We start from the raw sequence: 14579 nt of genomic DNA, 5'->3' as shown, positions 1-14579 counted from the left end.
TGCTTTGCAGGAATCCTTAGCTGCACATCTACAAGGAATGGGCCCTGTTGCTAAGAATCCTGCACAAGGTGCCAAGGCTATCCCATTTTCATTTGAGTCTGTTAACAATGCTTTGAAAGAGGAAAGAGAGTGTGTTATCAGACAATTTTAGAATCAAGGTGCAAAAAAGTAAAGTGACCAACCCACAGGTAACAGCTAGGGAGTGGCAGAGCTGGGGCTAGAATACCAGTCTCCTGAGCTAATCATAGGCTCATCCCACAGCCTCCACTGACCCTCAGCCCAAGCTTGCCAGGGCCCTGCCCATCTTTTAGAACTTCTGCAGCTTCTTGGTAGCCAAAGGCAGCCCACACCAAACAAACCTTCCCCACTCCCCATCCTCCTCAGAATATGGAAAACAAGGGCCAACCAGGGCCCCCAACCTAGCAGGCAGCCCTCTGGGCAGCCACAATGCATCTCAGCCACCCAGGAGGTATGCTGCAGGCACAGGGCTGGGCTGCAACTTCTCCATCTTCTCTCCTTTCGGTCTGCACGGAGTCAGTACCACACATGCAAAGAAACCAGCCTTAGATCCTTTAGGCATCCAATTCCAGCCCTGCCCCTTTCTACACAAGAGGCTGTGCTTCTTTGTAACACATGAACTAGTCAGCCCTGCCTCCCTCCAGAGGCACCCGATGGGAAAGATGCTCTTAAGAGCAAGTGAGCATCACTTGGGTCCTACAGGCCCACTCCCAGCAGCCTGACCTTGGTCATGGTGATGTTGATGATCTGAGTGGTGCGCCGACGGGCGGAGCGGGTCTTCCGGCCTGAATCCAGGAAGACGTCCCCCAGGGAGTCCAAGCTGCTCTCCAGTGGGGCCTGACCCCGAGCAGGGATGGGGGTGAAGTAGAGACTCTCAAGGGATTCTACCTTGGGGGGCAGGCGCTGGGAGATGGGGGAAGCTGGCTCTCCAGGGATGCTGGTGCCATCTGGCTGGGTTCGAGGCAGCTTGCTGTAGGAAAGAGACTTGCTGAGGTGCCATGCCTGGGGCTAAAAGGCAATTTTGTTCATCCCTTTGCTCCAAAATGACCCAATTCCTACATTTATTACAAGCAGACCAGGTCAAGCACCCCATTCTCTGATTTTTGAAAGGCATCAAGGAGAGCCCTTGCTTGACCTGGGTCCTCCCTTCATTCTCCATTTCTGGTCAGCCCATCTATCTCCATGGCCATCTGAGCTCCTTAACACTGGTAACTCTCAGCTCCATGGTGAGCATGTCCAAATGAAGTCCATCCATCTGGATCTCCTGCCTCAGGAAATGGGAGCAGCCTCCACCTGGGTCCCCTAGCCATGAACATGAGCTCAATCCTACCTCTTCCCTCCAGCCCAATGCAATGGACAAGTCCAGGAGCTCACTTAACCACACGCCACTCCATTTGCATGTCCTTCCACGGTCTGCCTCCTCTCCTCTCACCTAGATTTAATGGTACCTGAGGGGAGGTGCCAGCCTGGTGACAAGCAAGGACTCAAACCAGGCTGCCCGGGCTCAAGCCTGCCTCTGCCACTGTGGGACCCTGGGCAAAGGACTGCCCCTCTATGCCCCAGTTTCATCTGTTAAAGGAGATAATCACAGAACCTACCTCAGAGGATGCTGAAGGGTAAATAAATGCATTACTACTTTTTAAGTGTTTTTGTAACAGTATGGGCACATCTCAGCTTCTACATTGGTTATCGGAAAAACTTTCTAGGGGCACCTGGGAGGCTCAATCAGTTGGGTGGCCCGACTCTTGATTTCAGCTCAGGTCATGACCCCAGATTCATGGGATCAAGCCCGGCATCAGGCTCCATCCTGAGTGTGCTGGAGATTTTCTCTCTCCCTCTATCTGTCTCCCTCGCTCGTGCCCTCTCTAAAACAGAAATTAAAAAAAAAAAAAAAAAAAAATCAAACTGGACCACATCTACCTTAATTTCAAGCCTTTCCAAGATCCCTCAGTGCCTTCAGGATCAAATCTAAACTTCAATGAGGAGTCTAGCCAGCCCCACCCAACCTCACTTGCCAGCCCAGCCAGGCTCTTTCTCAGCCTTTGCTCTCCTCTGTTCACGGAGCACACACACCTTCAGCTCCTCTGCAGACTCAGCAGGAGTGACAGCCTCCATGAAGCCCTCTCTGAGCACTCATTTCTTTTTACTCCCAGTGTGCCCTACACAAACAACTGGCCGAACACCTTGGACAGTTTCCTTAGTCTTCTCCTCTAAGAAAAAGCTCCCAGAGGGCAAAGAGACATCTTCTCAATCTCACTAGCCCCAGTGCCCAAGACACAGCCTGACACACGGTGGGCACTCAGTGAACAAGACAGAAACAGGGCACCTCCTCACCTGGTGATGGTAAGGGGAGTCCCCTCCTCGCAGCTCAAATCCAAGCTGTCAATGCTCAAGTCCAGCTGAGGCTTCGCCTGGGGCTCCCGGCTCTTCAGGGCATCAGTTGCCACCTGGAACTTGCCCAGGTCTCGAAGCTGCTGGTCAGCGTGGGCAACCTGAGGAGAAGAGGGACAGGGAGAGTGAAGAGAAGCCTCGGGCAGGGGCAGCCTGGGAGAGGAGGGCACAGGGGTCCGACATGACAGGGTGGAGTCCATCTGACCCGATACGCACCTGTGCCTCCAGGCTGCGCACCTGGGCAGTAAGGTGGCGGCAGGTCTGCTCAGCCTCCTTGGTCTTCAGCCCAGCCTGCTGCAGCTCCCGACCCAGCCGTTCAGCTTCAGCCCGCAGCTCCTTGTTCTCCTTCTGTAGCTGCTCCAGGCCCCGTAGCTGCTCCTGCAGCTCTTGGTTCTGCTGCTTCTTGGCATCATAGTGGGTCTTAGCTTTCTCCATCTACGCGGGCACACAGACCGAGTGGGGCAGTGGGGGTGAGGGGGAGGCAGGGACTGGAGGGCAGCAGGGCGAGGAAGCAGTGGGCCAGGGCTGGGGGCGCCTCACCTGCAGCTTATAGTGCTCAGCTGCCTGCTCCTTCTGGTTCAGCTGGGCCTGCAGCTCGTTCAGCTGGGCCTGGAGGCGTTGAGCCTCTTGCTGGCTCTCCCCTCCCTGGGCCTGGAACGCATGACAACGCTGATCAGGGTGGCTGGTCTGGCTAGTGCACCCAAATCCACAGACCTGCCCTAACCTCCTGGGTTCCATGGTGTTTTCAGACTCCTGCAGACCCTCTCAGGACTCGCACAAAAAATCCTTTTACCCCCGCCCCTAGCACCTACTCTACTGGCATACCACACACCCTTCAAGGTCCACATTCTGCAGAAGCTTTCCCTGTCTGGCTAATGCCATTTCTGGCAGAGTTCTGACAGCCCTATCTTTGCCTTCTTTGCACCCAGGAACAAACTGTCTCATTCTCTCTCCATGAGTAGTCTCCCCAAGGAGGAAGGGGGCTGATCCTCAGGGAACACTTGGGTGCAAAGCTAGGCACTTGGCACATGAGCTCTCAGAGGACACAGGAACTCTTGTTCTCCTCACAACTGCTCCGGGAAGTAACTTCATCTGTTTCAGAGGTGAAGAAACTGAGCTCAGAGATTTAAACAAATTGACCGGGGTCATAGCAGAGTAAGATCTGAACCTTGTTCCACCCAACTTCAAAGGCTGTGTGGGCTTTTATGATGCTGCACTGCCTCCTATGCAGACCACAGACTCCTTGGGAGCAAGGGCCATGTCCAGTTCTCGGTCCCCCCTGTGATGCCAGTGAGCAGAGCATTTAGCTTGTAGAAGACAATGGACTACCCGGCCTTCTCTCTCCTACATCTCCTAGCACCGAGAAGGCCCTGAAATGGAGAAGCAGCATCTGTTTATCACACGATTATGGCATGGAAATGAAGTTCTGCTCCCAGCTCCTGTGACCCACCACGGGGCTTTAGTGCCACAGGTGCCTAATTCCTCTGCCCCTAAGTAAAAGCTGTGAAGACTGAACTGCAGAAAAGCAGGTATTAAACCAAAAAGGTGATGCTGTTGAAACCATGACAAATATTAGTTACAGTGCAGTATTAAACATTGTTGACAATCCTCAAAGCTAGGCTGTCTAGAGCAGCACTATCCAAAGAACTTTCTACAAGAATGGAAATGTTCTGTATCTGCCCTGTCCGATACAGTAGCCACTAGCCGTACGTAGCTACTAAGCAAGGGAAATGTGGCTAGCGTGACTGAGGAACTCAATTTTTAATTTAGTTTAAATAACCACACATGACTAGGGGCAACTAGTGGACAGTGAAGGCCTGAGCGATGGGAGCCACCCCAGTCTTCCCTTGAAAGCTCTAAGAAGGCACATACAGGGGCTCCTGAGCCACAGGCAGGTGTAAAGCTGCCATGCCAGGCCCGCCTCTGCCCCCATACCCACTACAGCCCAAGGGCTCACAGAGCCCCTTCCCTCCCCGATTCTCGCTCTGAGGCTGACAAGATGGCCCATCCCCCACTGTCCCACCTTCAACTTCTGTTGCTGCACCTTACTGGCTTGGTCATGGTCAGCTAACTTCTTACTCAGTTCTTCCACCTGGAACAGGGGAGGAAGAGAAGAGAAAACTCAGGAGGCCTTCCCCTCGATATTCAGAGAAATTAGAGGTTTTCCCCAGATAAATCCCCAGTGTTCCTAGAAGAAGAAACTCTGGTCCTTTCTCTGGCCTCCATTTAGGGATTTATCCCTGTGGTGCAGGCTGGTTGGCAGGACCTAAGGGAGGTGACCCAACACACAGGTGCTGCCAGAGCCACTGCCCATGCTCACCTCCACCCCCGGCCTGCAGAGACAGGCCTGCCGGAGCCCCACAGCCTCCAGATTCAACAGAATTGACTCTGGGGAACTGACACCTCACTACCACCCTACTACTTACTGCCACCATTCACAGCCCCAAGCTTCCCAGGCTGGGGACAGGAACAAGGGACCAAGTCTATAACTAGCAGACAAGGATGAATACCCAACACTCCTCCCCAAAAGTGCCAAGGCGCACAGATGCTCAGACCTCTTCCCAATATCCACAGGCTGTGAGGGCTGGTGCTAGCAATGTAGCTGCTGTGGTTAGCACTGGGAAGCAGACAGGGGCAGCCCTCAGACCCAAAGCCCACCCCACTCCCACAGAGAAGAAGAGAAAAGGGAGTGGGGTGGAGAGGGAGCAGAACAGCCCAAGCTCTGCTGGCTCCTCCAGGCATTCCAGGAGCTCAAGCATGAACAGCAAAGACAAGAGGCAGGAGCTCCATTGCTGACTGTTTGCTATTCGGTCTGACTGTCCCCATCATCTCAGGCTCCCTGGAGGAGGCGGGCAATGGAAGGAGAGGAGGGCCCGATTCCTCAGCAGGCCTGAGGTGACAGGAGTAGGAGGGATGGTGGAGAAACCAGTGTGACAGCCTTGACGTCTAGGGCAGCACAGGGAGATCCTTGTGAGGGCCAGGCAGCCAGACCATGCCACCTCCTGTCTCTCGTCAAGCTTGGCCTTCCTGCTCCCAGGCAGCTCTATTTCATGCTCCAGGTTAAAGCCCCAGAGGGTGATGGGCAGGTGTCCTGAGCTCACAACCCTCCCTAACCTGTGAGGGCTGCTTTCATGTCACCTTTACGCTTCTGCAGGAAAGAAGGGGGCTGTGTGTTAAGCAAGGCCCACAGTCACTCTGCTGTTACTCTTAGTTCGGCATCCAAACTGGGAACAGGACTTGGAGATTTGGGAATCCCAAGGACTGCCGGTCACCAGTTTGGACATGGGAAAGATGAAGCCTACCCTACCCCTCATCCCTGACAGACAGATGAGAGAAAAGGACAGGAGAAGGATGGAGAGGCCGACCTGGGATGGGTGGAATGAGGCCCAAGAGAGGGCCCAGCACACCACACTCCTGGGCAGCCCGGGCCTGGACTCCATGGCTTGACCCTGCCCCCTTCACAAACAGTTCACAACAGGAGCAGGCGGAGGCAAGCTGCAGCCGGGGTCATGCACTGAGATGGGTCACCGCTTAAGCAGCCAGCATTTAGCGGGGACCCCAGGCATTACCTGCTTAGTTTGCTCTCTCTGAAATACCTCTAGCTGTTCCACCTGTGCATGGGGGAGGAGCAACGAAGACAGAGTGAGATGGGGGCCAAAAAGACACTAGCCCTGCTGCCAGGCTGACCTCGCTGTGGCTCTGATACTTTCCTTCAAGGAATTAGATTTCTAGTAATCGTTTTTAAATGCCAGTTTGTCTCATTCTAGTTCCCAGTGGCTCCTGGATCCTCCACTGCAGGTACGCCTACCTAGCATAGTGTGCCTCTAGAACGGGCTGATGGCCTTCACAGCTGGACTCTCAAAGGACGGAGCCTTCAAGGAAGGGGAAGCTATTGATGTCTTCTTTAGGACGGTAGGGGGCAACATACTTCAACTCTGCCAGCCACCCGGTAAGGGAGGGGAGACCAGAGGGAACATTGTTCCCTCTCTCAGGTCCAATCTTCTCAGGCAAGTTTGAGCTGGGTATCTTACCTGGGCAGTGAGTTTCTGCCTCTCATCCTGGAACCGCTGCCTCTCCTCCAGGACCTTGACCTTGGCACTCTCATACTTGGCAGTCATCACCTCCAGCTCCCGGGCCGTGTTTTGTGCTTCCCGCTGCATCTCAGCCAGACGGGTCTCGGCATCAGCACGCACGGCTGCCAGCTCTTGGCCATGCTTCTCCCTGGCCTGGTCCAGCTCCACTTCCAGAAATTGCCGGCCAAGGCTGGCCCGCTCGCCCAGCCCCCGGTTCTCCTCTGCCAGCAGGCCATGAGCCTTCTTCAGCATGCTCAGCTGCTCTGCATAGCTGGCCTTCTCAGCCCGCAGCTGCTGAGCTGCTCGCTCTTGCTCCGCCAACTTCTGCCGCAGGGGCACCAGCTCCCCGAGCTCCCGCTGGGCTCGCATCAGCTCTGCCCGCAGCCCGCCGGCCGCCTGCTTGCTTTGCTCCAGCTCCTCACGATGGCGTTTCTCAGCGGCTGCCTGCTCAGCCTGCAGCTGCTGGCACAGGTGCTTGGCGGGCAGCAGCTCGCTCACCAGAGCCTGAGTGCTGGTGTGCTCAAGCTGTAGGGCAGAAAGGGCCTGCTCCTTCTGGAAGAACTTCTCCTGCCATGCCTTTAATTCTTGGCCCAGCTCCTCCGCTCGCTCTGCCTGTGAGGCCAGCTCCTGCCGCAGGCTCTCTGAAGCCACCCGCTGTTTCTCTGCCTCCTCCCGGAGGGTCTGGACCTCCTCCCGCAGAGCAGAGCTGCGTTCGGCGGCCCTGGCGCTGTTGCTGGCCGTCTCTGCCTGGAGCAGACGCAGCCTCTCCTCTAGCTTCTGGCTCTTCTCAGACTCAGCTATGACCAGACGCTTCAACTCCTTGCTCTCACCCTCTTTCTCCAGGACCTGGCGGTTCAGGATAGAGACCTCCTCTTCCAAGCTGCTGATGAGGCTGTTTTTCCTCTCCGCCTCCTGCTGGCCCCGGGTCACTTGGGTCTTCCACTCATCCTCAGCCTTGCTGTGGTCTTGGGCCTTGGCGCGGAGGGTGGCCAGCTCCCTTTGGGCTGCAGCTAAGGTGTCCTGACTGCGCCCCAGCTCCTGGGCCTTCTCCTCTAACCGGCCCTGCAAGGCCTCCAGAGCACCGGCCTGCTCAGCGCGGGAGGTGCGCTCACGCTCCAGGCTGCGCTCCAGGCCAGAGGCCTTCTCCTGGTGCTCCCGGCACTGCTGTTCCAGCTTGCTCACCTCTGCCTGCAGAACCTGCAGCTCAGGACCTTTTCGCTTGCTCTCTCCAGTAGCCTCAGACTGTGCTCCTGACCCAGAAGGGTCTTTTCCGCTGGCCATCCCTAAAGACTGTTGGCGCTCCTCCTCTTTCTTAGCCAGCTGTTCCTTCAGTCGCTCCACAGTCTGCTGAAGCTCCCCGAGCTCTGTTCTCTGGGCTGCCTCCTGCCCACGAAGCTTGGCCAGCTCCTGATCCTTTCCTTCCTTTTCCATCAGGGCGTGGGCCAGGGCTTCCTGCAGGGTAGCAAACTCCACACGCTGTTCATTGAGGGCATTCTGCAGCCGCATCTCCAGCTCCGCCTTGGCGGCCTTCTCCAGGGCCAGATCGGCTTGGGCCCGGCCCCGCTCCTGGGTCAGACGGGCCACCTCCCTCTCCTGCTGCCCACGCTCCTCCTGCTGCTGGCCCTGGCTCTCCATCAGCGCAGCCCGCAGTCTCTCCAGTTCACTGCCCATCTGCTCTGCCTCCCGCTCCATGGCCTGCAGTGCAGCCTGCGTGCTGCAGAACGGGCGTCCCTGCCGCTCTTCCGGCCACTCTGACTCTCTGTCTCCTGCCCTCAGGGGCTCCTTGAGTACCTCGCGGGAGGCTGATTCCTGCTGCTCCCCTGTCTTGCGCACTAAGGCCTCCAGGCGGGCTACCTCCTTGCTGGTGGCGGCCATCTTCTCTTGCAGAGCGGAGAGGTCGTCTGCAAGCTTCTGGGCCCTGACCTCCTTCTCCTGGACCTGCTGGAGAGCCCTGGCCAGGTTGGCATGGAGCTGAGCTACTTCACTCTGCTGCCGGCTTATCTGGAGCTCACTGTGGGCCTCTATCCCTGCCACCTTCTCCTTGGCCTCCTGTAGTTCCTGGCGGGCCTTCTCACATTCCTCCTTCAGGGTCATCAGCTGCTCCTGGAACATGGCACCGTACTGTGCCTCCTCCTGCTGGCTGTCCTCGTACCGCTCGCGCCAGGTGGCCACCTCCTTGGCAAGCTGTTCACACTCCCCCTCAGCTTCGCGCTGGGAGGCTATGGCCTCTGCCAGTTCCTGCCGCAGGGCTTCCGCCTCGGCCTGATGGGCCTCCCCAAGCTGCCGTAATCGGGCCTCCAGCCCCTTGCGCCCAGCCCGCTCTTCTTCTAGCTCCTTCCGCTCCTGCTTATGCTGTTCCACCAGGCACCGGGTCTCCACCTCCAGCTTGGAGATGTGACGCTGCTGCTCCTCCAGGGCGTCTGCAGCCCTGCGCTTCTCCTCTTCCAGGCTGCCCTTGGTGATCTTCAAGGACTCCTCAAGAGCCCGGACCTGCTCCTGGAACTGGCCCTTCTCCTGGGCCACCCTTTCTCGCTCAGCTGCTTTTTGTTGCTCAGACCTTAATTGGGCCTTTAGCTCTACCACCTGGGCCTGGGTCTCACTCTGCTCCTGGCGGGCTGCCTCAACACAGGCATGGAGTTCCTCCACTTTTTGGCTCAGCTCTGCCTTCTCCTGCTGGGCCTGAGTCACTGAGGACTGGGCACTGTCCCGGGCTTCCTTAGCAGCCTGAAGTTGCTGTTGCAGGACCTCTAGCTTGGCAGTCTTCTCCCTCTCCAATACTTCCAGCTGCTGGAGGGCCAAATCCCTCTCCCTTAAAGAGGCCTGCCGCTCCTCAGCTGCAGCGGCCAGTCGCTGGGCATGGTCTTGCCTGGTTGCCTCCTGCTCCTGGGCAGCTTCCTCTAACAGCTTCTCCTTTTGCTTCAGGCTGCTGCTCAGCTGCTCCACCTGCTGGCGGAGGCCCTGAGAGGCCTGTTCTTGTTGCTGGAGGCTCTGCGCTAGCTGGGCCTGCTCCTTTTTGGCCTGCTGCTTCAGGCCAGCCAGTTCTTGATCCTGCTGCTGGAGAGTGGCTTTGAGGGTGGTGAGCTCAGCAGTCAGCGTGGTCACCCGGGCAGACAACCGAGCCTCCTGAGCCTGAGAGGCCTGCTCCATGTCTTCTTTGGCCTGGCTGAGGTTGGACAGGGAGCCCTGCAGCTCGGCAATCAGGCCAGCCAGCTGCTGCTTTTCTTCTTCAAAGTGGCCCCGCTCAGCAAGCAGCTTGGCTTCCCGTTGGCCCTGCTCAGTCTCTAGAGCCTCCACCCTGGCTCGGAGCTGGGTGTTGTCCGCAGCGAGAGAGGCCGCCTCCTGCTTCAGGGTTTCCAGCTGGTGAGATAAAGAGACCAAGAGGATGAACACGACTCCTCAATCACCGTGGCCCCCGTGAGAACTAAGGAACAGGAACCTGAATGTACCAAGCACGGGTCCACACGAGCCCTGGCACACAGGTCCTACTGCTGCTCCTGTGCGTTCCTACCTGCAAGACGTCACCCAGCACTTCGCCCTTCTCCCGGGGTGGGTTCTCCCGCAGCTGGGCCAAATGTTCTTCCAGCTGTGAAAGTTTTCCCTGAAGGATTTCATTCTTTTCTTCAAGGCATTTCTGACAGTAAACAAGAGCCTCATGTGAACAGAGGTGGGACAGGCACCATGTTACCAACAAAATATGGAGCCCTATCACCCTGTTATCAAGATCTCTTAGGGCACCTGGGTGGCTCAGTCGATTAAGTGTATGACTTCGGCTCAGGTGGTGATCTTGTTTGTGGGTTTGAGCACGTTGGGGTCTGCGCGGACAGCTCAGAGCCTGCTTGGAATCCTCTATCCCCCCTCTCTCTCTGCCCCTCCCCTACTTGTGCTCTTGCTCTCTCTCAAAAATAAACAAACATTAAAAAAAAAAAAAATTCTCCCAGGACACCTGGGTGGCTCAGTCAGTTGAGCGTCTGACTTCAGCTCGGTCGTGATCTCACATCTCATGAGTTCACTCCCCCCCATTGAGCTCTGCACTGACAGCCTGGAGCCTGCTTAGAATTCTATGTCTCCTTCTCTCTCTGTCCTTCCCCCACATGTGTGCTGTCTCTCTCAAAAATAAACACTGAAAACAAAAAACTCCTGTTCCCCTGACCTAGGAAAAAACTCAGAAACCATGGACCTGGGATCATGAGGGACCTGATTTTCTAACCCTAATTTCAGGGCTGAATTAAATCATGTGACTTGCTAATAGTTTCTTCTGCCAGGCCACTGAGTTCACTTCACATTTCCTTACTTTAAAAAAAAAATTCTTTTTTTCCTTACTATATACCCTTCCTTAGACAAGTCTGGGCTCCCAGATTATCCAGACACTCACCAGCTTAAAAATATCCCCAGCCTTCCTGGGCATGAACAGCAGCAACCATAGCACCTCCCACCCTCAGCCCCTCTTCCTCCCACTGCTCACTAAGCAGCCGCCAGGACTATGCTGGGTCCTCTCTGAATTCATAATCCACCTGACAGAGATGGGAGGTAGCTATTGCTGTCCCTCTTTTGCAGATCAAGATCTGAAGCTCAGATATTAAGTGCCTTCCCCTAGGGCTACAGGTTAATAAATGGTAGATTTGGGTTCTTAAAAATAGCAGTAAAAATAATAGTGGGGCACCTGGCTGGCTCAGTTGGTAGAGCATGCAACTCTTGACATTAGGGTTGTCAGTTCAAGCCCCACACTGGGTGTAGAGATTACTTAAAAATAAAATTAAAAAAAAATAGTAACTAATTCACTGGTAACTTACTTCTCATCACACAATAAATGCAGTATCTTACAATGGTTGATGAGGCAGCTACTTGTTATCCTTCCCATTTTACACAAAGCATGCTTAGAGAGAAAAGAGATCAAATAACTTGTCCAAGAACCACACCTTGTAAACAGCAAAGATAAGACTCAAAGGTGGTACATTGGACTTAAGCTCACATCTTCCCAATACGGCGCACTATTAACCTTCAAGAGGAGACAGCTTAATTCCCAAAGGCCCCAAAGAATAGAGTGGTAAATGGAACTTTGAACAGGTAGCCAAGACTGTGGCCCTGACACCCCAAAGCAGAAGGTTACCTTGTCCTGCAGGGCAGTGCTGAGCTCCTTCTCAAGGTGGGCCTGTTTCTCCACCCACTCTCGAGTGGCTTTGCTGTGCTCTTCTGTCAGCTCATTGAGGGCACCCTGTAGTTGCTGCAGGTGACTGGCAAACTCCCGCAGCTGGGACAGACAAGTGGGAGTCCCCATCACCCAAGGTCAAAACTAGTACCACCACTGCTGTTTGTTTCCCAAACTCCAGGGGCTGTAGGTGTCCGACTATCTAACCCTGCTCAAACCAATTACAACCAACCATATCTTTAACTCAAGACTCAAAATTTAGGGCCACAACCCTGTCCCTGGCAGCAGCCAATTATGGGACAAGGAAAGGGCCAAAGTATGCAGGTCTCTGCAGAGACTGGAGCACAGGACAGATGCCAGGACATTCTTCTCAACCCTCTCTTCGAAAATCCTCGAGACTAACTCAGCCCCACGGACCGTCAAGTGGGGACTACACCCCCCAACCCTCACCTTAAAGGAAAGGTCCCCATTCTCCTCAGAAAGCTGGTTAATTTTGCGATCCATCTGGCTCTTCTCTGTCTTCAGGTCCTGACACTGCTTCAGAGTCTCATGGAGACGCACAGTGAGGCTGTGAGGGAGTGGGGCAGTTAGAAAAGACGGTAGCACCCTCACTGCCACCCCATGGGTACAGAGTGGGGTGTGGAGCTGGGAAGGAAGCAGGCAGAATTATACCTCTCATTCTTGCCACGGAGCTCCTCAAGCTCCCTGGGCTCCGATGGGCTGGCCGCCTGCTTCTCGTTGAGCAGAGCCAGGCGGTCAATGCGCTGTTGCATCACAGCTATCTGCGCATCTGCTCCCGAGGAGGGGAAAGGAGGAGAGTGGAGAGTCAGCAAAGAACTAAGGGGAAGAGAGAAGGAGGAGGTGGCATCCAATCTAAGGGAAGGGGAGGATGGGGCCAAGGGCAGCACCAGATTCCAGGTCAGCCTGACTGGCCCATGGCTGAGCCCTAAGCTCCAGAGCCAGCAGAACAAACAGAGAACAGAGGGGCCGTTCCTCACACAAGCCCAGCACTTCCCCGGATGAAAATCCCCAATGCTGCCCATTCACACACCACCTGCCAGCGTGCCAGGCGCCTACCCTTCTCAGTAAGGAGCTTGCGGTTCTCAGCCAGCTCCAGCTCCAGCTCATCTCTATTATTTCTCTCATCGGCGAGCTGCTTCTTCAGCCGTCTCATCTGGAATTGTGGGGTTTGCAGAATGTCGCCCATAGGGGAGGCTGGAGAACCTGAGAGGAAGCTGAAGAAGGAGACGCCATGGTCAGAGCCTGAAGTGTGAGGCTGAAGAGAACAGCAACAGGCAGGGATGGGCAAGCAGGGCTCTAGGGATGTGAGCACTGGCTGGGAAGCTAAGCACCTCTACTGTGTTGATAGCGCTATCTCATGCCTCATGACGGACCTCGAGAAAGCTTTTCTTCTCCCTTCTCCTAGCCTCAATTTCAATTTCCTTGTCCAAAAAAAAAAAAAAAAAAAAAAAGAATTACCCTCACCTCTGCAGAGCTGCACTGAGAAAAGGGACTTTAGCATCGTCTCCAAGGAAGAAAGGCATTCCATAAACAGGGAACACAGCCTTTGAGGCCTTCTGCTAAAAATGGATGCCAACCAATTCCCCTAATTAATACTGGGGCAGGTGAGAACATCTACAGCATACTCTAAGTGCTGTCTGATGACGTAACAGGTTGGTGAACAGCGTTAGCTTCTAGAATGCAGGGATTTGAAGACTGGATGTTGAGGCCCCACCCCAGGAGAGGAGGCCCAGCACATACTTGTTCCCACTGGAAGAGGCAACCTTCTGTAGCTCTAGGAAGCGAATCTCCCTTTTGGCCTGGTGGCTGGGTGGGGACAGCTCTTCGGAGATGGTGCTGGAGCAGGTGGAAGGGACAGGAGCTAGGGCAAGGAGCAAACCAACCATATAGAGATTAATAGAGGGAAAAGATTTGCATCTTTATACAAGTTGAGAACTTGCCTTAGTGGAAGTGGATCCACAGACAATTATATGTAAGCTATAGAAGGAGGCCACCAGGCAGAATCTGAAACCTGGCATCTGGGTTAGCCAGAGGTCAGTGTCCCTAAGCCTAGTCAAGCAAGTGGCTTTCGTTTCCACAGCTCAGCAAGTGCTCAAGGAGAGCACAGGAGAGTGAGGGCGTCCTCCCTCCTTATCGACTGGACCAAGTGCTCATGCTGTCCCCCCCATCCAACACTGCAGAAGCAGCTTGGGAGCCTTGAGCAGGATCTCTCTCCTCTTCTCAGCCCACCAACCCTCTCAGATGAGAGCCGATGGCCTTTCTCAACTCCTCCACTCTAAAATCTTGTCCTGCCAACAAAACCCCTTTCTCAAAACCTCCTCCCCTCCCATGGCTCCCACGACTACCTTCACATGGCTCTCCTACCCCTAAACACCCATTCCTAGTCTCCCTATCTGCCCCTCCCTCCTATACCCACAATCTAAGCTCCCAGAGTTCTGATGACGCCTCCCTGTGCTGCCCACAGTGCCCATGGCTTCAATGGTCATCCACACACTGACCTGTACACCCATAACCTGGCCCAGAACCCTCACCTACATTCTAGACTCATACTTCCAACATCTCCATCTGAAGGGCTGAAGAGGAACGTGAATATGAGGAACATCAAATTCAGTGGCTGGAAAGAGAACCTGCCTCGACCCACTTCTTGCATCCCATTGTCATTAGATACCCTCTTCACCAGAAGACAGGGGGAGCTCTCACCCTTTCTACCGTACTTCCAGAAGGCATTTGGTAGATCACGTACCTCTCTGTTCTAGCACTCACTCTTCATCATACTTACTGATTTATGCATCTGCCTTCCCACCTAGAACAGGAACTTCATAGGGGGAAAAGCTATTTTTTTTAGGCATTACTCCCAGCTTCTAAGCCTAGAGTAGCAACTGCTTAAAAAATAAAAAACAGGGATGCCTGGGTGGCTCCAGTGGGTTGAG

The 14579-nt window shown here is 54.8% G+C and overlaps 1 protein-coding gene across 9 annotated transcripts in view; it reads right to left on the bottom strand.

Annotated features, from left to right (window-relative positions):
• Positions 1 to 14579, bottom strand: part of NUMA1 (nuclear mitotic apparatus protein 1) — an 83638-nt gene that overhangs the window by 14004 nt on the left and 55055 nt on the right. For 5 of the 9 annotated variants that reach the window (XM_047879111.1, XM_047879109.1, XM_047879112.1 and 2 more), the window contains exons 8-20: positions 13390 to 13510; positions 12706 to 12863; positions 12301 to 12418; positions 12079 to 12196; positions 11590 to 11730; positions 9991 to 10113; positions 6441 to 9839; positions 5979 to 6020; positions 4433 to 4501; positions 2950 to 3060; positions 2626 to 2844; positions 2353 to 2510; positions 742 to 988 (exon numbers count right to left, since the gene is read on the bottom strand). In XM_047879111.1, the coding sequence (XP_047735067.1) occupies positions 742 to 988; positions 2353 to 2510; positions 2626 to 2844; positions 2950 to 3060; positions 4433 to 4501; positions 5979 to 6020; positions 6441 to 9839; positions 9991 to 10113; positions 11590 to 11730; positions 12079 to 12196; positions 12301 to 12418; positions 12706 to 12863; positions 13390 to 13510 (5024 nt within the window). Of the gene's footprint in view, positions 1 to 741; positions 989 to 2331; positions 2511 to 2625; positions 2845 to 2949; positions 3061 to 4432; positions 4502 to 5978; positions 6021 to 6440; positions 9840 to 9990; positions 10114 to 11589; positions 11731 to 12078; positions 12197 to 12300; positions 12419 to 12705; positions 12864 to 13389; positions 13511 to 14579 lie in introns of all 9 variants that reach the window. The other 4 variants (XM_047879115.1, XM_047879117.1, XM_047879114.1 and 1 more) reach the window with 4 other exon arrangements.

The sequence above is a fragment of the Prionailurus viverrinus genome, chromosome D1 (assembly GCF_022837055.1).
Source record: "Prionailurus viverrinus isolate Anna chromosome D1, UM_Priviv_1.0, whole genome shotgun sequence".
In the NCBI taxonomy this organism is placed as follows: Eukaryota; Metazoa; Chordata; class Mammalia; order Carnivora; family Felidae; genus Prionailurus; species Prionailurus viverrinus.
Note: the sequence above shows the minus strand (reverse complement) of the source record. Positions and strands in the feature narration are given on the sequence as shown.